The sequence below is a fragment of the Glycine soja genome, chromosome 19 (genome assembly GCF_004193775.1).
Source record: "Glycine soja cultivar W05 chromosome 19, ASM419377v2, whole genome shotgun sequence".
In the NCBI taxonomy this organism is placed as follows: Eukaryota; Viridiplantae; Streptophyta; class Magnoliopsida; order Fabales; family Fabaceae; genus Glycine; species Glycine soja.
In genome coordinates this window covers 38307093-38329695 of record NC_041020.1, presented here as the reverse complement: position 1 = coordinate 38329695, position 22603 = coordinate 38307093, and the positions used below count along the sequence as shown (strand labels likewise).

The window sequence follows — 22603 nt, the reverse complement described above, 5'->3', positions numbered from 1 at the left end:
AAAAAGAATAATATTTTGTTTATGTAATGTAGGATTCAAACTCAATCCCTTATGACGACAATTTCCATATAGACCAGAAATGCCGCTAAAAAAATAATATATGTATATGTTGGAGTGACTATTCATTTTATTTACTTATTATTATGACTCTTTTTGCTAATGAAGTAACAAATTAATAGATTCCGAACAAAAGAAATACGAGAAACATAAAAAGCATTACTATTATACTATACATGGCTTAATAACTTACCTATTCTGAAAAGCTCATCACCTATTCTATCAAAAAAGAAAAACTTACCTTTTCTGAAAAGCAAAATTAAAAAAAGAACTTCTCAAGACCCTATTGATATTCAAATTTGTTCTTCCAAAAGCTTTTCTTTATTTTAAGTAAAAGAAATTTATGATTAGCGTTATTTTTTAAGTAAACTAGGATTCAATTTTTCAATTCAAACTCAATGGAGGGGGGGGGGGGGGGGGGGATAGCTAACTTCCACGTTCCAATGATCCAAGAGAAAATAGTATATGTATTGTTATTCGATCAATCATAAATTATTATATAAAATAAGTTTGTTACTGATATTATGATTTCTGATCTTTTGTCAATTGAAAAACTTTTAAACTCAACGTATAAGAATGATCCAATATAATAATCCTTACGCAACCAACGCCAATAGTTGTTTGATCGCACTAGGCTAGGTAGTGAGCATGAGAATCGCATTCAATAGAGAATGGGCATCTATACTAGTTAGATACACTAAACTAGCCAACAACAATTACATAATCACTTTATACTGAATTAAATTAAATATCTATTAATCATATAGATCTTTACATTGCGTGATAAACTAACAGTTGTTAATTTAATCTAAGTAAATATTTTTCTCAATTCCAAGACATTTGTAGCAGGCCAGTGAGTATCAAGCAGAAAGCCTGACTTAAATGTTGCACAATATTGTTTTATTTACAGTTGCATTATGAGTACGGAGTACCTCTTATAATTACTATTACTATTATTATAAAAGCTACAACTTATGGGCAGGACATAAACAATACATGCATCAAGATTTATTTGTAGACTTCATTAAGAAACATAATGCAAACAGATGGAACAGAGCACGGATGATCCTTATTGTTATCTTCATCTTAGCAGGTTATAGGATATAATATGATTTGAAGGACTAGCATGAATAACATCAGCTACAATTTTTATTTGACAAGAACAGGCTTTTCCGTGGTACTGGCAAACTTCTGCTTCTCAGAAAGAGCTTCTGCTGCTGACAACACCGACACTGGGCTCGCTTCTATTTCTGAGTCGTCTTCCTTAGGGAGTGATCTTCCACTCCAACCGACGAGATCTTTGATGGTGGTTTGGAGGTCATTATCCTTGATCAATGATTCCAAAGTCACATGCACACCTGACAACAGTTAAAAGCACACTTGGATCATAATTTTCCATAAGGTGGTTCAATAGTAACAGATTATCTAGCGGAGTTAACTGAGACTAAGCTTAAGACTCACGGAATCTCCAATAGTGCTTCGGATTCGTAGGGTCATTGATTGTCTCCTCTGTTGCAGGGCGTGTTGTATATTCTTCTTTTAATGCTAACAAGTCCTGCATTCGAGGTCCGCCACATTAGGAGCATGAGTTCCATGTACAGAGAAATAACTAAAATGAAGTTGTCCCCGACAACCATAAACCAACTAGTGCAAGCTGAAAGGGCTGTCTTGGGAAATTAAAATGGAAAACCACAATAAGTTTATTTCACCCTGTTAAAATAACATGTCAGTCAGAATACCTGAAGAGGGAAGATTGCCCACATTGATGGGGCTTCAAAATGCTGCCTTATAACAAAATGTGCAACTTCTGGAACACATTGATCGGGCGGCAACCCATCGGACTCCATCACATTCTTGAAAAACCGGAGTCTTCTTTCTTCATCTTCTTCCCACCAAGCACGCAAGGTGGAACAGTCATGACATGAAGGGGCACATACCTGCACATTGCCTCAAGATAACCAATCAAACAAAAGAGCTCCAAATAGAAAAACTTACATTAGTTCTCAATGAAGATGGACTCAGATTTAGCATATTATAACAAGGAAACCCTAAAAATCTAATTACATTTCCTCGGAACCACAACTATAGGCACCACCAAAACCAGAAACTTTTTGTTCATTGAGTCATAAAACCAAAAGACATTTAAATGTGGCAAGGATATAACACAATCAGATAAAAGTTTGAGTTCGGGTTGTAGCTATTGAGAGAGGAAAAAGGATAGAACAGAGAGTATTCTGAAATGTATATTGATTTGATATAAATGATGCAAAACACAAAGCACTCGAACTATTTATAGAAACTAATCCTAAGAGATAATCTAACATTCTAAATTATTCCAAGATACAGTCTAGATATTATTAGATATTCTTCATATATTCTGATAGGTTTCGAAACACTTTAGACAATAAGATTTCTTTTTAGAGGATTCATCATCCTGCCAACCTATGGAAGTTTTTTTTTTTTTCTATTTTTCTATATGGAACCGTGAAGCCTCAATAAAAATACAAAAAGTCAATATGTTTCCATTAGTTCAACCAACGGCACCTAAATAAAATAAGGAAAAGGAGGAGAAGCAATAGAACATAGAAACCTTACCGTCATGTAGCTGTACTTAGAAGGAATACCAAATTCCAGATCAGGTTCATTGGGCATGCGCTGAATGCGCAACCCAACTAATCCCAGTTCTTGCATAACCTACATTAACAAATTTATAGTCAAATCCTAACAATGTACCCAAATTAAGATAAAAATAAAAATCTAATTCTTTTAATATCTTTAGGATAAGTCAGAATGTGAGTATGTGTGTGTGTGTGTGCGTGCTTGTGTGTCTGCAAGTGAAATAGAGATAGATTTTCTTGATTAGGAGAGCTTAAGGAAAACATAATGGGCATACAGGATGGACACAAGATGGAATGAGACCCAAATCTTCCCCACAGGCCAGCATGTCTGATGAATTTAGAAGTACAGGCAGGGTCTTCAATGCATTTTGCCTCCAAAGATTCTCTTGACGACAGAAATAGTAGTCATGGTATAATCGTTTGAGAACATTCTTGCTGTATTATATATGGAAAACTAGTGAGAATGAGAACATATCTCAAGGAAGTCAAAATTCAGAATGTCGAAAGAATTTTTGTACTGTATGCAGAACAGTTTTCAGCATAAAATTATGTGTAAAAGTGGGTATAATTGCAGGAACCATCCTCAATGGACAGTACGCACACACTGAGATAGGTAAGGTACCTATGATCATCCAAATCCTGGAAACTTATGGTATCTTCAAGGTTGAAACGAGGATAAAATTTTCTTGGATCCTCTGGATCTCGGATTAGAACTATATTCTGCAAGCCAATAATAGCATATAACATAATGTCGGACTTGCAATACCAAGAGGACACAACACAAGACAAAAAGATTCAAAATACATTTAAAGGAAAGCCAATTTTAAGATTGAAGAGTGTAAAATTAATTCATCATCATTGTAAAACTTTTATGCCAATAATTAATAAGAAAGTGCCACATCATTGCAGTAACTAAGGTTTTCACTTTCAGTGGAATATTATCTTTACAAAAATGGAACCATATGGTTTACCTAATAGAGTAAAACTCAGTTAGTAAATCAAAATTAAATCCAAGATTAATTAGTGTTAACTTTCAGAGTAAATATCAACACAGGAAAAGAGGGGGGGAGAGAAGAGGAATATGAACAAGGAAGAAAATTCGATAAAGCTACCTGTGAAAGATCAAAGAGATTACGCTGCAATTTGTCTACACTCTCCAACAAGAGAGAACTTTCTGCACAAGTTTTCAGTTTGGAAGCAATTTTTTTCTCTGTGTTGCAATCCTCCTTGAACTAAAACCATTTATTGAAAATAAATATATTATTGAGCAAGAAACTTCAACACACAGACTGAATATATATAATGATTACAACAGAGTTAACAGAAATTTAACACGTCAACACTCAGACATACAATTAACTAAAAAATGCCTAATTTCTGGTTTTATCCACTTAGGGTGTATTTGTTAAGAGGTTTGTCGTGTTTCTTCCAAGGAAAGTGAACATGGGAATATATGCTTCATACATGCTATGAAAAAATTGGACATTTTTTAATCCCAAGAAAATGTTTTGCTTACATTTTAATCCCATGATGCGGATGGATATCGTACTTTTCCATAACAATGGAAGTTATTTTGAAATTCACCCAACCATTAACTTCCACCCTCACCTCCTTCTACCTCTTTTTTTTCCTCCCATCTTATTATTCTTTTCTTTTCAACTAAAATTTTGAAATTTTTTCTGAAAATAATTGAATGCTGTCTTGTGGCCTAGAAGTCACAGGTTCAAATCCTGGAAACAACCACTCTGCTTGTAAGGCTATGGTTTCATACATCTACCATTCCCAAACCCCACTTGATAGGATCCTTGTCCTTTTCCTAACAATATTAAATGGGTTTAATTAATCATTTGGTCCTTATACCTACATCAACTTTTTGTTTTAGTCCCTGTACCTAAAAAAACTCTACATTTTAGTCCCTATACGAGTAATTTTTATATTTTAATTCTTGTTGTTAGTTTTTTGATGGTGTAAAACTGCCACAAAAGGAGACATAAGTACTTAAACACTAAAAAAAATGCTCTAGGGACTAAACATTGAGTTTTTAAATATAGGGACTAAAACAAAAAGTTGATTCAGATATAGGAACCAAATAAGTAATTCAACTAATAAAAGAGAGTGTGTTCAAAACAATGTAACAAAAAGTGTGTTCCTAACATTTCTCTTCATGGTTTTAGTTTGGAATTAGGTTCCATCTCAATAAAACCATCCGTCTTAATGAAGACTTAACCAAGCAGAGTTCATTCACGAAAATTGTTGAAGTTTGTCCTTCATTTTGTATCCATTATTTCCTAACTTATGCCTTGATTTAATTTGTAATAAATCTGTTCAGAATCAGATTTGAATAAAATCTGAATTTTGATCAGATCATAGATGATAGGTTATTTATTGCTTCCTGATTTCTTTCTTTTATTTCCTGATTATAGCAGATTTGGTTTCCTCTTTGGGACTAATTCTGTTTATAAATCAGTAGATGTATTATTCAAACTGGATAAGAGAAATAAAATTATTTCTTTCTCTGTTCTAATATAAATTCATGATGATCAAATCTAAAGGTGTGTTATATAAACCTACAGGAGTTGGTTATCAAATATTTATTAATTAAATTAAGATAATAGTCAACTAAAAACAGTGCTTCTAATTATATTCAGAAAAGTTGCTCCCTACTTCCCTTATGACTAAAACTAAATGTATGCTATATGAGTATATAACCATACAAATCAATAAATATTAGACAGAAAAGGATAATCACCTCATAGAAGTTCTTGTCAATTTCCTTTAGAAAAGTTGTTGCAACAAAAGTCCAAGCATCACCAAATTTTTCCTGTAACAAGAATGAACATGATATATTGCAACTTACCTTGGCAAACACATGTACAAGACTACAACACATATTATAGAAATCCAGACAGCAACCTGGAGTTAATTTTTTCACATACTGCAAAAATTCAGTTGTAGTAGCTAAAAAGGTAGACTACTAACCTGTAATAGTTCCCGCTTAATATATGGGTAACTTAGGCGATTAAAGTCCCATATTCCTTCTCGTTCAAGTTCTTCCTACAACAGATAAGACATGAAATATAAATTGACTAAAAGTACAAAAAAAATATATTTTGCTAGTTAGAGCAGTTCAGGACGCATTTCACTGCATCAAGTGCCCTTTAAATTTAAAAGAACAAGAGTATACCTGACTAAGAGGAATAGATGGTCGGAATTTTCCAACAAGACCTGTCGCAGCATGATCCGGAAGTTCCCAAATTCGGAAGAATCCCAAAATGTGATCAATCCTGTAAGCTGTAAAATATTTTGCCATCTGTTGTGGATTTAAAAAAAAATACAAAATAAATAAAAAAGATTCAGCCTCTATATTTAACTTTGGATGGACTATTGTCCATATAAGGACAAGATCAAGAATTCAAAACCAAAACCTGTGTCAATCGAGCTCTCCACCAACCATAGTTGTCCTTTGACATTTCTTCCCAATTATAAGTAGGGAAACCCCAATTCTGGCCATTTTTATCAAAATAATCTGGAGGTGCCCCAGTAGAAGTGTTCATTCGAAACAAATTTGGATAAACCCAGGTATCCACACTGTTTCTGTCAACTCCAATAGGAAGATCTCCCTTTAGTATCACTCCCTTCTTTCTTGCATATTCTGCAGCTTCTGATAACTGTCAGAACAAGAAGATAGCAAACGATAAGATTCATTTGTTTTAGTGATTTGACTGCCATGAAGAACTTACAGAGAGTAGTGTTCAATTTAACATACTTGTAAATGTAAATGGTATTGAACATAGTAGTGGAAGCAAATTATCTCATAATGCAGGCTGTCCTTGGATACAAGTTTCTCTAGCTGTAAACAATAGGAAATAGAAAACCTCAACTTAACCACATTTATTTTAAAAATAAATAAAAATAACCTAAGGTATATACCTTATCCTCTGAGTAATGAGCAAAACAACCCCATTGAGTGCGATCTGATGTTTCAAAGAAGTCCCGCAGGAAACAGAAAGCAGCATAAGGTTTCAACCAACCCTATTACCATCAAAAATAAAGCCAAGTCAGATGCAGGGTTGCCCTATCACTAGAAGTAGAGGGAGACCAAAAAAACTACCCATTAAAAAGATTTAGAGATTAATGGTTTTTCTATAGATATGATTCATAATATCATGATGTTATTTGATCCATGTAGCCAACCCCACCTAGTGAGAAAAAGGGAAAAGGGCTGGTTTTTTGTTGTTTTTGTAAGAAATAATTGATCATGGCAAGTTTATTATAAAGGAAAGGAAAAATGTACAAGAAACAAAGATAAGACAGATAAAATATCTTTTGACGGCATATTAAACAGCAACACTCTGCAGTAGTAAGACCTCATTCTCAGAAAAGAACTCCTTAAAGGAACTTGAATTAAGTATCAAATCTTTCTCTTGAGCGAAAACTTTCTTAGCAATTGAGAGTTTAGTAGCCATTGTAGCCTCATAATCAACATCCTGTAGGAACACAAATAAAATTAACCATAAGGAAGTTGTCATTTACCAGTATGTTTGTGTATAAAAATCATGATGACAGTAACAACATATTTGTATAAAATACAACCAAAATAAAACATGAGTAACCCTCATTTTAATCCCTAAATATTAGCATCGGTCACTTTAGTCCTTGACTTTAAAAAATTCTCACTTTAATCCTTTACTTAACAAAGTGTTATTGACTTTAGTCCAATTTGGGGCAGAACAACAGTGAAAAATAAGGTTGAAAGGACTACAATGAATGACCTTTTGTAAAGTCACTGACTAAAGTGAGGATTTAGTAAAGTTAGGAACTACAGTGACTAACCTTACAATATCAAGGACTAGAATGGAGGTTTACTAAGAATACAGGTATCTCAGTTTCCAAAGTACTAAATTTATACAGTTAAAAACAAAGGCTGCAACATCTCATAATTTTTTGCACGTTGAAAGGGTGTTCTTTTGGTTTTTCTTATTTGAACCCTGGAATCGAATCTAAACAGTATTCTATTCAACTAATTGCAGCAATTGGATTTTAAAAAAAAAAATTGGTTTTGCTACACCAAAATATATGCAATCTTGGTTCCATCTAAAGGTGCTATACTGCTATGTCACTTAAAAAAAAATGAAAAGTGCGTGGAGTGCTACATTGAAGACTGAAATTAATTTACCACCAATCTTACAACCATAGCAACACACCTCTTTTCTATTATAAAAACATAATTAGGTTATAATGGTGTTTGCTTAGAACTGATATTTATTTAGAACAACATGAATATTAGGAGTGACTAAAAGGCAAATTATTTAGACTTCGTAACGTCCTTTCAACCATGCATATTATAAATTAGAGAACCTTTTTTTTATGGTATCAAGATATATACAAAGATTAGGTAGCATTACCTTCCCATCCAATTGCTGTTTTGCCTTTTCAATCTCTTTCTGTTTAAAGGAGAAGCAGAGCATTTCAAATATCAGGATTTTGAATCTGCTACCAATGCTATTCAAAAGAAAATAAAATTTCTAAACATAACCTTGATCTCCTCGGGTATGTTCTTAGAAAGTGCTTGTACTCTCAGGTACAATGGATGCAATGCAAAGACTGAGAGTGAACTGAAAACCAAGCATACACAAGATCACAACTTCAAGTCTCAACAATTAGTATATGAATTTATTTATTTTTTTGGTACAGAGTCTATGAATTGTTGTGAAACAATAATTAGTCACAAGAAATATTTTATTTTCATCATGTGTGAAAAAATTAATGTCAGAGACTTGGTTCGATTTGCTGCATGCAGTTTGTATCTTATCTAAATAAAAGTTTGAGATAGTTTTAAGTCAAAATGGAAATTACAAACTTGGGAAATCAAATATATGCCACCCCAAAGTTGTAAGGAGATCAAAGATGAGAGTTTTAGCAACTTCAAACAAATCTTGTAAAATTCAATTTCCTACATCTTAAGTTTTTCATTTTTCCTTTTTGCCTTTTTGCCTATGTGTTACGTGCAGCGGCTTGTTGCTGAACTTTGAGGGTCAGCACCTCCAGAAACAAAGAGGAAGAAGGAGAAGATAGGCTGGTTTCGAGGGTGCCAATGCCTCCAGAGGAAAAGGGAGAAAGGAAAACTTTGCTATTTCATTCATATCCTGCAAGTGCCCCTACAACGGATCTATATAGCTACTAAGGGGACAAGGCCCTGACATCCACTAACCGTGCTACGCAAAAGCACACAAAAGCAGAAATATCACTAACAGCAAAATCCCTTTATTCTAGAAGATACGATCCTATCCTAGTAGTGCGCTTCCTTCATGTACGGACTGTATCTGCATGCTGCATGGAACCCAACTGCACATAGCCTTCAAGTAGGGATAGTGGCTTGCCTTTTGGGCCTTACTTTCTGTAGCCCTTGATTGCTATCTGTAACATTCCCGCCCTCATCAGAAACACCTTGTCCTCAAGGTGTTGGGGCTTCAAACCATGGCTTAAAAATGCGAACCGGGATCCCAAATTAAAATGGGTGAAGGAATGAGTGAATGGAGGTTGGTGTTGCGGAAGTAGAGCCATTTTGCGGCGTAAAAGTTGAGGAAGAAGGAGTGGTCGAGCTCCTCGCAGCGGCTGAAGTGCTCCTTGCGGACTCGAGGAATGGTGATCCCGCGGCAGTCGGAGGACACGTGGAGGTTGCTGATTGCAAGGAGGGAAACAACCACAATGGAAACTAGACCCATCAAGGTTGTGGGCCGCGGCAAGGTTGTGGACTGCGGCTGTATGGGTGCGAACGGCGGAGGTGGCGGAGGCGGCCAGGCTGGCAGAGGTGGCATGGTCGTGGATGCGATAAGCATGGGTGATGGAGTCGACTCGAGTGACGGAGGCAACGACAGAGGCAATGGCGGAGGCGGTAATGGTGCGGGACTTGGTTGTATGGGTGCAGAGCATGGAAACTGAGGAGGGTAGTGGTGGCCGGGTCTCCGAGGCAGTCGTAGGAGAAGGGCGTCTAGTTGGGAGTCGAGACAGCGTGTAGCGGCATCAAGTTTGGCCAAGGCGGTCCTCGGTGGCAGACGAAAACTCAAGGTGGTGTGGTGGTTGTTGTGGGGGGTAGTGGAGGGTGGTCTTGCAGTTGTGGAGGGCAGCCATGGAAGCTCCGTACGACGAGTAGTGTGGGTGGTGGTAGGCAGCCATGGAAGCTTCATATGGTGAGTGGTAGCCATGGAAGGCGGCCACGGGAGGTCAATGAAAGCACCAAATGTTACGTGCAGCGGCTTGTTGTTGAACTTCGAGGGTCAGCACCTCCAGAAACAAAGAGGAAGAAGGAGAAGATAGGCTGGTTTCAAGGGTGCCAATGCCTCCAGAGGAAAAGGGAGAAAGGAAAACTTTGCTATTTCATTCATATCCTGCAAGTGCCCTTACAACGGATATATATAGCTACTAATGGGACAAGACCCCGACATCCACTAACCGTGCTACGCAAAAGCACACAAAAGCAGAAATATCACTAACAACAAAATCCCTTTATTCTAGAAGATATGATCCTATCCTAGTAGTGCGCTTCCTTCACGTACGGACTGCATCTGCATGCTGCATGGAACCCAACTGCACGTAGCCTTCAAGTAGGGATAGTGGCTTGCCTTTTGGGCCTTACTTTCTGTAGTCCTTGATTGCTATCCATAACACTATGTTTCTGATGTTCTAGTACCCCAAGTCTATGGTTGAACTGTAGAAGGAAGAAACAACATGGGCTGCCCTCAACTGAGGTGAATGGGAGAAAGAGAAGAGTGGGCTGAGTGTAGACAAGAGGAGGACAACAGGTGTGATGAGTGGAGAGGAGAATGATGCAGTGTTACTACCATAAGATGGGATAAATAGAAAAGGGAGAAAAAGAGTGGGGAAGGCAGTCATTGAGAGAATAAGGAGTATTTGGGAGTACACTTTGCATTTGAGAGCAGGATTTTTTTTTCTGGTGTTTTCTTGTTATTTCACTGTATTAAATTGGGCTAACTCTGAATTAAGTAGTCTTATTTCTTTTCTGGAAGACCAAGTTTTATCAGTTTCTAATATCTTCAATTTATTTAATTTATAGTAAAAACCATGTTTGCATAGTGCCAAGTAATAAGAGATTTACTACATATTTATCTGATGTCTACAATGATTTTGAAGCTGCCATACCTGTATGGATAAGAATCCCACCACATCCCATGCACAGATGTATCATTGATTGGTAAAAGTTGAACTAAATGGAAACCAGATGCTACAGCCCAGTCAACTAGCAACTTAAGGTCAAGAAACTCCCCAACACCCAGATCAGATTCTGACCTAACAGAAAACATGGGGACTGCTACACCAGCACCACGCCAAGGTATTTCCTAGCAAAGAAAACCAACAACAACTTAGAACTGTAATACTCAAAAAAAAAGAAGAAACACAATACACTGATAATGTAATTTCAGCAACTTACCCGCATCATGCCATCTGAAAGAAAAATATATTTCGCCTCATTCCTTGGGGAGTTAGCATAGACTTCTCGATTTGGACCACTCTCTATAGAAAAGTTCCCACTCCTGTCATATTTTCCATATCTATATGTGGAATTGCTGTTAAGGACGAATATAAAGCTTGATAAGAGTACTGGTAGTAACATATGAAACTAATAACAGCATAATTTCATTATATAGTTAATGATGAAAAGTCCAAAATGGATATTTGATTGGAAAATCACTCCTTTGCATCACACATTCAGCTTTCCAGACAGATTCACCAAAATAGCTGAGTTTTAGTCCATTTTCAACTTTCCACTGCCCCAACTTTGTATTGCTGCCAATGACATATATCTGCAAAAGTTCAAGAAATAACACTAATTCAAGATAAGCAGAAACCTTTTAATCACAAATCATAGATGCATGTATCGTTCTACACATATACATGCTTTTAATGAATTCACAGCACATGCAGATAAACAACATTAATCATTTGGGATAAAAAGGTCTTACTGATGTGTCTTTCTCAATATTTGGGCAGGAAATTTTGAATTGGACCAAGATAGCTTCTCCTAGTCATCAGAAATCAAAATGGAGTTTTCAGCAAAATAATAAACCAACACTCTACACACATACAGAAACCATAAGTCCCAATAAGAGATTAAAATTTTAATTTGAAAAATATACCTTCCGGTTCAACATTAATGTGGTTTACTCCTACGGTTGCATCGCTCAAGTCCCAGCTTTGCCGAAAAATGACATCTTTGAAAGCACTTCTGAAAGGAAGTGCATCTGAGCCAGTCTGGACTTGACAATAAAATAAGGAAATATCTTCAGAATATAGTTTTGAAAACTAATACTTTTATTCTAACTTTATTGAATTATATTATGAATGAGAATTATATTCAACTTCTAGAAGTAATTTCCTCACAGGCAACTTTGAGAGACTTCCCCAAGTGAAATATTTTAGCAAGACTCTGAGCAAAATGATCAGGAACAAGAGCTGATCTATGAATTATTTTATGATATTGGCAACTGAGAAATATCAGACTACTGAACCCAAGTGGAAAACAAGAAAAGCATCTTCATGAGCTCAAAAATAATTTTTGTTAAGAATATAACTTTCATTCTTACAGCTGCCAAGTAAAGAACTCACTGAAAAGGTCTACTATACAGTGTAACATCATTTAACAAAATGAATCTAAATTTATCAGGAATGGCACTAAAACTAGGCCATATCTTCAGAGAATATACAAAAAGCAATAGTAGAAAGAATTACTCAAAAGAGAGACACAAGAAAGTGGAATGAGAGAAAGGCAGCACCTGCCAAAGATCACGGAACTCAATCTCCTGGCCACTCTGAATCCCTTCACGGAGTACCAGTTCACGCTTCTTCCCCATCTCCCATCTCAGTACATTTTTGTTATCATCTACAACATAATAGCTGTACTGGCATTGGAACCCTTTTGGCACAGTGATACTTCCACCCCATATGAGCTCAGCCCCTTGATGAACGGGGCTGAGCAACACACCCTTCTTCACATTCCAGGAACCAAGAACTGGTACAGAGCCACACACCAGCAAGCTCTGACCCCATTGGGTGAAATACGGTATCCGAAAGCTTACTTTCACCGAATTCGTAGACTTATTCGCAGAAAACAATCCCGGATTCACCATGTCTTCCAAGAAGGATAGTGACAGAGCAAAAACACTAAATTTCTAGCCAAAAACTGAAAATTGATAACAAAAAAAGTGCAAATATCAGTGCTGATGAAAGATCAGACCAATCCACAATATATAGACAGCATCAAAGTTACAAAACTCTAGGCACTAAGCTCACATTCTCTGGAACTCACACCAGCAAGAAAAGGAAATGATTGAGGAAAACACAAGTAACAATTCCTTTTCTTATGCATATAAAAAATAAAAAATAAAATCATTTCTTATGAAATGCTTCAATTTCTGACAATTCGTTCATAAAACGTTAATGTCTTGGATTTCAAATCGAACACAGCATTCCCATTGAACATAATTCAAGTTAACTGAATTCCACACAGAGAAAGTCTCGAGAACATGAAATGAGATGAACAAAAATCAAATCTTTTGTGTGAAAACGAAGATGGGTAGAGAGAAAGAGAGCGTAATTCAACTCACCTTTGCTTCAAGCAGAAGATATGATCTTGCGAGTCTTCAAAAGGGAATAAAATATAATATATAAATAATTAAAATGTGAGAGTATTGGAGAGTGTAAGGGTGGCGTTTGTCTGGTTCGAAAGCAGATATTTTGATGGAAAAGTATAGACTGCAATTTGAGAGGGAAAACAAAGAGAAGAAGAGAGACGTTTCTGGCTACGGGGATTTGATACGTAGTGTTTGTTTTTATGTGTGTGAGAGAGAGATAATAATGTGATATTTTTTTTTCCTGATGAGTGCGGGGCAATGACGTTGTTGCTATCACAGTTTCAGTAGCTGGAAGCTCCTCAATTCTCGTGGTGTAATTGACTTCAGGAATTAACGGTGCAAAATGAAAACTTTTTTTTCTCAAAAACAGATAAATTATGCATGTGTTATTTACTTATTTTACACAGAATTGTTTTCTTATACTCTCTTCTTTTGAGTACATCACAATCATAAATTATCATATATAATTTATATTAACTTTAATAATAATTACTTTTAAAATGTTAACGATATAAAAACATTTAGGTGTTTGGAACCTTTTAACAATATAAACCTAATGGCTAATATTTTTGTTATAGGAAAGTATGACACTAAGGATAAGTTCAATTTTTACACATATATATAACGAGAACTTTAATATTATTTATTCTAAAATCATTTTTACTGATTTGATGTATTAGAGTAAATAGTCCATTTAATCCATGGATATGTATTTTACTGTTATTTTTAGTCTCTAAAATTAAGAAAAATTAAAATAAATTCTTAAAATTTTTTAGAGTTTCATTTAAACTTATAATATTAATCATTTTTTCTCATTTTGATCCCTAGTCTAGGGACTTTAGTGATAATATTAACATAAATTTAGGAATCAAAATGAAAAAAAAAAAAGAGATTAATTTTAGAGACTTAAATAAAATTCTAAAAAAACATTGGAAACTTATTTGTGTTTTACTTAATTTGGTGGACTAAAATGACACTTAAATAATAATTCAGAAATCAAATTGATCATTTGCTCATTTGATTACTAAATGCATCAAAATATGCATCATGTTATCTTTGTATGACAATTTAACACATTGCACATTATATAAAAATAAATATTTGTTTGTTTTAATATATATTTATTTGTATTTATTAGTTTTAAATTTTGATGTCGTAAGTGATACTTTACAAATGTGTTTAATTTTATCTCAAATAAATGTTGAAACTAAAAACATGGAAAATGTTTAACTTCTCAAAAATCTCATAATTTTAATTATAATAAGATATTAAACTTTGATGGATCGAAGAATTGTGTAGAAAATTATATGCATTTAATACTTGAAAAAGGTATATAAAAGTTTGTGGTTCAGACCCTCCTTATAGGGTCAATATGGTTTGCGTCTAACTCGATCTTATAAAATGAGATTTGTACATCATGTATGTATATTATTTTGGCTTTATCACTAGTCCGATGTGGGATATCCAACACACACCTCTCATGTCGAGAACTAAACATCTCAAGCATAAGTTGACATGACTGGACATCTAGGGTGATATGATAGTGGCACAATAGGCCTAACAATGATCGCTAGGATAGGCTTTAAGAACATCTCAAAATGTGAGTTGGGATTTAATTCAACCCTACAAAATCATTTTGTAAGGTAAGATTTTCACGACACTTATATATGATATTTTTGTCTTATCTATAGCCGATGTGAGATCTCCAACACACCTTCAATACTTGAAAAGGTTTATACAAGTTTGTAGCTTAGGCCATCCTTATATGACCAATGTTTTGACCTAAAGTTTGTTAGGTTGTTAGGGTCATTACATTCGAGATATTGTCCGTTTTGGTGTTGACATGAGTCTCACAATTTTATCCTTAAAAGACACTTAAATAGGTTAGGAGAGGAGGTGATTATAAACTTTTTTTTGTAGATTCTTAAACAATGTGAAACTATTTTGAAGTAGATTCATTTAAGTATTTTAAAATTGTTGTACTAAAATAAAATAAAATAAAACTCTATATCATAAATTTTTATGACATACTAATAATACAAATAGAAACTAATATAACAAGATTAATTTTCTAAGAATTAAATGATAAAAAATGTATAAAGTCTGTTGAGAAAGTATAAAATATAAATTTCTAAGCTAATTTTTTTGTTATTAAAATTGTTGTGAAAGTATTCACCAAAAAAAAATTATTGTGAAAGTACGAAGTTTGTTGGGAATAAATATCTAAATTTAATAAATTTTATTATTTATTCTTTTATGTCACCTTATTTTTTGTAAAGTTTTTGTAATTTAATTATTTTATTTTTTTACTATAATAGAGAGAACTTAATGGCGATGCATTTGTAAAATATGAGGAGTTTGTCTAAGACTAAGGTATAAAAATAGAGTTTTGGGTACAGTTTTATTTTGTACAGAGGTATATAAATAGAGTTTTATGTAACGAGTCAAAATATGCAATTAATAAAGGCATTTTTGTCAATTTCGCACAAATAATAGATCAATATAGTTTTCTTTTTTTATACAATGGTAAAAATGAGAATTAAACCTTAATCCGTATGCATCTACTCCAACATTCCACCATTAGGCAATTCCTATTGGGTTTGATCATTATAGTTCATTCATCATAAGAAAAATAAAGTTTGAGTGTGGCATAGATATTAATATATGGAAGTTTTCAAGCCTGTTTTAAAAATAAAAAGGTGTTATTTAACAAAAAAACAATTTTAAAACTTTTATAGTAGTATTTTTTTCAACGTTAATTAGCATTTATAGTTTAGGATTTACAGGAAATTTCTCACTTTCTCCGTGAATGTGAATTTGATTCTCCTTGAAAACATCCAAAATGATATTTGGTAAGCATCTCTTCTCTAAAGAATACCTTGATATTCAATACTAGTTAAACCTCGACTCCACTCTTCAACATTAACAAGTCAATGAAATTCTATCTGATAAGAGTTTTTAACAAATTTAGTTATAAAAAAATAAAAGCAGAATAAAAGATTGAACACCAACATTAAGTTGATTCAAATAAAACTAAGTTGAATTTCTTAAATAAAATCTCAAATTCAAACTTTGCCGACCAAAAAAAAAATGTGATTGTAGAAGAAAACATTCGACCAAAAATATATACACAATTCTAATAACTTGGAATGCTTTGTTTCAAAAGTATATCGTGTATTTCAGTGAGTAGAGTATAAAGTAATAGTCAATGAGTGAGAAATCACTAGTTAAAATTTGTACAACTTGCATGCCAAATTCTTCTTTCCGAAAATTCATAAGGTTTTGACTTATGAATATACAAATCAAAAACGTTTGGGATGATAAATTTTGGACGCTCAATATTCTACGCAGTTTCTTATCAGACACTAACTAATATTTAGAAATTTGTAATATCTAGACAAATAAGAATGGATTTAGAAATTTGTAATATCTAGACAAATAAGAATGGGGTACACAACACCCTTTGAGATCAGCCCCGTGATGTTTTGAAAAGTCGACTTCATTCATATGTCCCAAAAAGTCAAAGGCAATTCACGTGACAAGATCTTTTGCCTTGGTGTCTTATCTTTGCAACCGTAAGCATAAAGAAATATTGTATGCCTTCTTTTTTTCTTCATGAACAAGAATCATGTGCAACTTATAAAAGGCATCATCATATACAAAATAGTAGCCACCGATGCAATAAAATGTTCATAAGCTTCTAAAACAATTGCACCCCTTCCCCCCAAAACAAGTAACAAACCAACCACATCCCTTGACTAAAAAAACACATGCATTCCAATTTTTGTTTTCTACATTTAATACTAGTGAATCTCCACCGCCTTGTAGAAGGAACAACATGCTTTTTTTGTCATAGTTAGCAATTTAGCTCGTGCAATGAGAGAGTGAGATGGGAAAGGGTGAATCTTAACAACAAAACCGTGTTACATTGCTCAAACTCGGCCAACATAACCTTTAGCTGGCTTAGAGAAGCATACATAATGATTTTATTGCAAGGGATGGTGAGAAACAAAAAAGGAAATTGTTACTTTCTTCTGTTTTTCTTTCTTTCATTTTCTTTTTTCATCTTACATCACAAACAGCGGCAATGTGTGTGATCAAGGCCTGCCACTTGGGGAATTTGACCTGAAAACACATACATACACCGTCTGGATCTTTTTAATCAACTATTTACACACATGATGACACAGCTTATATCCACTCAGATGAATGTGCAGCTTGCCTTTTGCGTAGCTCACATTTGTAGTGGAACTCTAGTTTTGTCTTGGCCGAGTGATACAATTCCAGTACTATGTTATACATGTAACACGAGTACTATAAGCATTAAAGATGCCCATTTAACAGTTCTAAGACAACCTGCAGAAGCTGCAAAAGGGGGATATCAGCATACAAGAAACAATGTTTCATAAAAGTCATGTAAGATGAGTTACCAGCAGCACTAAGAACTAAACAATTATCCTGCTTGCTGGTTAACCTACATGCAAAACCTTGTAGAAATTGGATAAGAGAAATGTTTAAAGAAGAGTTGCACATATGTATGACCCAACTAAGAAAGATGTGCTCAAACATGGGAACAAATTAGAAAACTAATATAAACTTTAAACTATATAACTATTGCCATGTTATTAAGCATACTTACATGAAGACAGTGGTGGCCCATGAGAATGTGTTTGAGAACGTTCAGGGGCTGGTTCATTCTTAGGAGGGGGCTCAGCATGAGCAAAAGCTACATTTGGTAAAGGACTCAAAGCAGGTACTGAATGAGAGACATGTGTTGGGGGTTCAACCTGTAGTTTTGGTGATGCAACAGGAACGGGATGATGTGGATTGATAATAGGGGCAACTGCAGGCATTGGAGGATGAGCATGCTTCCCAGAATTATGTGTAGACCTTTTTCTAAAATGACAATTAGGAGGCTCAGATTGAGAACTTTTTCCTGGTGCAGGTGCACTTTTTGAGGCAGCAGGAGAACCAACTTTGGGTGGAGTCACACCCTTCCTGGGTGTAGGTGTAGGTGTAGGTGTAGGTGTAGGTGCATGTGTGGGTGAGGGTGTAGGAGTTGGGACAGGTACTGGTACATGTATAGACATGGGTACAGGAGAAGTTGCAGGAGTACGATGGACATCATGGTGATGGTGATGATGATGATGATGTTGTTGATGATGGTGGTGATGGTGTGGAGGATGTGGCAGAGGAGCAGGAGAAGGCGACCACGCAGAACCACTACCATCATTGCCATGAAGGGAGTGTTGCAAGATGGATGAAAGTCGGACCTGCTTAACCTTACCAAATTCAGTGTGATTCAAGCCTAGATTATGAGGTCCCATGATGGTTTGAGCCAGTTGCTTTAGCCGCTCTTTTGATGGAGTAATCCCAACGGCAAGTAGAACGGTTGACTGGACAACAGTAGGAGCATCAACAGTTGAACCTTCAGAATTCGATAAGCTGATATACAAGTTCTGCAACCAACCTGAAAACCCAGTAAACATCCTATGACAAGTATTTTCATCATTTAAGAATCTTCTAGAAGAGAAAAATAAATTGTATATTATGTAGGGAATTTCCCATTTAGGACACTTTTCTGCGACACAATTAAAGACACTACTCACACTAGTGCAAAAGCAAACAAGCTGGCTTATTTTTTCAATATGTAATTTTCTTTCTTGCATAGTCCAATGCCAAACATGACTAACTTGAAACAGACAAATCCTACAACAGAACCCTTACACAAGAACTGGGTAGTGACCATTGACACATAACATATAATCAGAACTGAAAGTTGACCTCACACCAGAAGGTATATAAAATGATAACCATAAATAGTAAAAAAAATAGACAAACCTCAAAGGATGTCAGATATAATCCAGACTTCAGTTGACTAGTCAGCTCCTTAAAATTTGATTGTATTTGATAAATGGGGAAATTCAACTTAAAGCTGAATTTTGCTTGCTCTTTCTGAAGAGGAAATGCAGTCTGTTGTGGAATTATAGTAATTCCTCCCTTAAATTTCAGCACTTCAAAAGAGTAGGGATCTCCAAACAAGGATGAAGAAGTAAGGTGAAGAATTGATGGGCGTATAACCAGGGTTGTAAATGATGCTCTTATCAAACTGATGACAGCTGAAGACATTTCTGTATGTTTATCCTCAGGATCAACTGTAAAAACCACTCTTGTCTTGTTTGGCCCAGGTAAGGGATCTAGAGACCAGATGCCTACCTGAATTTTAACAAAAAAAGAGAAAGATATTAGTATGTAAATATTAATAGAAGGTACAGAAAGGAACTACTGAGAGAGAGGTACTTTGCTAGAGGGAGCATCTATCTCATCAAAAATTTCATTCGTGAGCTGAAATTTGTTATCTTCTAGCAAAGAGGCAGATTTATTAACAATAAAGCTTGCTACGATGTCATGACCTGCAAAAGTAAACAATATCATTAAGCAAAAAAAGTTAATAAATTGTGCTTGTCATTAAAAGAGTTTGACTTTCTAGGTAGTTGTTGCATACTCTTTAGTGTGGCAATGCATGATTAAGTAATAAAACTTCTTCACTAGCAATGTCTCAAAATTTATCCACAAATGATACATATAGATGCATGTAAGCATGAGGAAAATTTTATAAAGCATGTTAAACTGGTGCATGCAGACAATATGTGCGGAAATGCTGAATATAATTTTTGCAAGAGAAAGGAAGAGAAACTGAATAATGAGATTGGTGAAGAATCATCTTATGCTGAGGTAAATACAAAGTGTAAAATATTAAGGAAATATATTTACAATCACAGCTATCCGAATTACCAAACCAAACAACAAAATTGCTCGCAAATTTCTTTATTTTTTTTTGTTGATTTATTTTCTCAGCCCCTGCCTCCAAAACTCCCTTCTTATGATCCAATGTTACACCACACATTGCTACATCATTTCCCCCATTAGTAAGAAAATTTCTGCGGCAATAGAACATTTTGAATCTCTTACGGTGAAAAATGTGTTCAGCACAACAGATGCATAATGAGGTAGAATTTGAAATGACATCTAGTGGCAGGGCATATGGTGTCACAGTACCATTGTAAATAGATTTCCTAAATCAACCAAAAGCTTCACAACTTCAAGATTAAAAACAGGACTTGTAAGGAAAACATGAACTATCAATAAAAATTTGTTGGGTCATATCCATAGCTCAATCACAGCAAAGCATAGAATCTTCATTCAAGCCATTGCTTGGATAGACCAAGTCATCCAACTGACATCAGAAGCCACCATAGCAAAATTGTTTAATTCATAGTCATCACTAAGATAGAGAACTTATCTCTCTATATGTTATATATAATTTACAACCATGACCCCGTCTATATACATTTCAAAAGTATAAAACCACATAACCCTAAGTTCGACCCCCTACTTTCAGAATTGTGAATAAACACCGTCAAAATACACAATCACCAAATAAAGTAAATAAATAAAGCCTAAACGAGTCCAATGCACTGCCAAAACCATTATAAAAAAAGAAACTGAAGAAGCTCAAAAAATCCTCAAATCTTACTTAAATTAGCTATAAATACAATTAAAGTAACTACCCAAACGAAGAAAACGCGATCCCACAAACAAACTCAATTTCCCACAATATCTAAATCTCTTCCATTGGCCTATTAACAAACCCACAGTAATTAAGACACGAAATAACGCATTTAACCCCCCTGATTGAATTAAATTAAATAGCTAACAAAAGAACCGAATTTATTTCCTAAGGAACACACCCTTCATTAATCATCAATTCTAAACCTCAAATTAAATTTATTTTTTGTGTCCTCAATAGGCAATCCTACTAAAAAATGGTAAACCAAGTATTGACTCGAACTCGAAATGACTGATTAAGCTGAAACTACCCGTGTCAATTGTTCCATGCGCTCTATGGTAAAATCTAAAACAACGCTCAAAATTAAATCAATTTCACCCACATTCCTCTCAAACACCCCCCAAATCGCGAAAACCCAAAACCTCATTTCCTCCGAACCCAAAAACAGAAACAGATCTAACAATGCCGCCACTCACAAAACCCCCACCTTTGAATCTGGAACCACCATGTAGGTTCCTCCGATCTGCCAGGCTTATAAAAGGGGGCAACCAAAACGCCGCGGAGAGAAACACTGCCACCGACACAACCAGTACGAGTACGCATCTGACGCCGACAAGTTTCCGAATCCGAAAACAACGGCACCGACACGCCGCATTCCGCGGCGGATCCTCGTACAGGGGCAGAGGTTGCTGCTGTTCTTCCTCGGACTTTCCCATTGTAGAAGAAGAAGAAGAAGAAGAATAAAAAGAAGAAGAGGGTCACGACCCATTCGCATTGGTTGCACCCATTAGGAAACCGAGCACGAAGATGGGATCTTTTTTCAAGAGGGTGGGTGGGGTTGGGAAGATTTAGAAGTTTTCTAGGGTTTGAAGGTGAAGAGTGGGGGTGGAGGGGATAGTGATTAGTGAAGTAATGAAGTAACTTGTGCAGGGAATTCGACAGCTAGTGTCATTTTGTCTTTTGGAGAGAGATGGTGTTGTGTTGTGTTTTTTTTTTTTTTTTTACATATTGTGAAAATTTGAAGTGGAAGCAAAGAGGAAAAGAAAAGAAAATGCGTTTATTTATTACTATAAAAAATTGCGCACTGAGTAGCACTAATGGAGGGAGAAATTAAAAAGGAGTGAGGTGTGCCAAGGAAGAAAGCATTTGGGAAGCAGTGAGGTAAGGTTTGACTCTTCCAAGTTAATATGCGCCACGTTTTTTTCTCTCTCGTACTTTGCTCGTGAAAATAGATAAGGATTTCTTTAAAAAATGTGTATATTTTAAAAAAACATTTTTTCTTCTAAAATTATCAAAATATACATTTTGTAAAAAAAATTATTTATTTTTGTCCTTGTAAAATTTAAATATATTATTTTTTGCCTAAAATTACACTCGATTGATTTTTATACTTAAGTGTCACTTTCTTTTTATACTTTTCTTATTCGTTCAATTGTTGATTATTATATATTCTTACATTTTTTTAGGGTTCAAATAGTCCACTCATTGGGAAAAAAAATATCAAAAATTTCCAAACCTACTTCCTTAACCTTCTTTGTCTTCTTTGAAATCTCAACCACTGTAGTCAGAACAAACACACACAAAAAGAATAATACTCCTGACCAAGGTTCATTGTTATCACACCAAGATCCAACCACCATAAGTGTGAGATCCAAATCTTCGAACCCATCTGTGACCACTATGAAGCCATAACCACACCACCATGAACC

At 35.0% G+C, this 22603-nt stretch overlaps 2 protein-coding genes across 2 annotated transcripts; both read right to left on the bottom strand.

Moving 5' to 3' along the window:
- Nucleotides 1–859: 859 nt before the first annotated feature.
- On the bottom strand, nt 860–13600 carry LOC114399386 (4-alpha-glucanotransferase DPE2-like). Its single transcript, XM_028361575.1, has 23 exons — nt 13298–13600; nt 12467–12873; nt 11831–11945; nt 11657–11715; nt 11370–11497; nt 11125–11251; nt 10836–11032; nt 8212–8290; nt 8081–8119; nt 7043–7162; nt 6606–6707; nt 6442–6525; nt 6101–6343; nt 5860–5985; nt 5655–5729; nt 5425–5496; nt 3788–3907; nt 3298–3395; nt 2951–3110; nt 2653–2751; nt 1797–1994; nt 1519–1612; nt 860–1415 (listed from the first exon to the last, which is right to left on the bottom strand). The coding sequence occupies exons 2-23, from the start codon at nt 12818–12820 to the stop codon at nt 1207–1209; spliced, it is 2898 nt and encodes a 965-aa protein (XP_028217376.1). The 5' UTR covers nt 12821–12873; nt 13298–13600; the 3' UTR covers nt 860–1206.
- Nucleotides 13601–17214: 3614 nt separating this feature from the next.
- On the bottom strand, nt 17215–21981 carry LOC114400411. The gene is made up of 5 exons (XM_028362851.1): nt 21382–21981; nt 19625–19737; nt 19166–19540; nt 17964–18783; nt 17215–17689 (listed from the first exon to the last, which is right to left on the bottom strand). The coding sequence occupies exons 1-5, from the start codon at nt 21608–21610 to the stop codon at nt 17619–17621; spliced, it is 1608 nt and encodes a 535-aa protein (XP_028218652.1). The 5' UTR covers nt 21611–21981; the 3' UTR covers nt 17215–17618.
- Between the last annotated feature and the right edge of the window lie 622 nt (nt 21982–22603).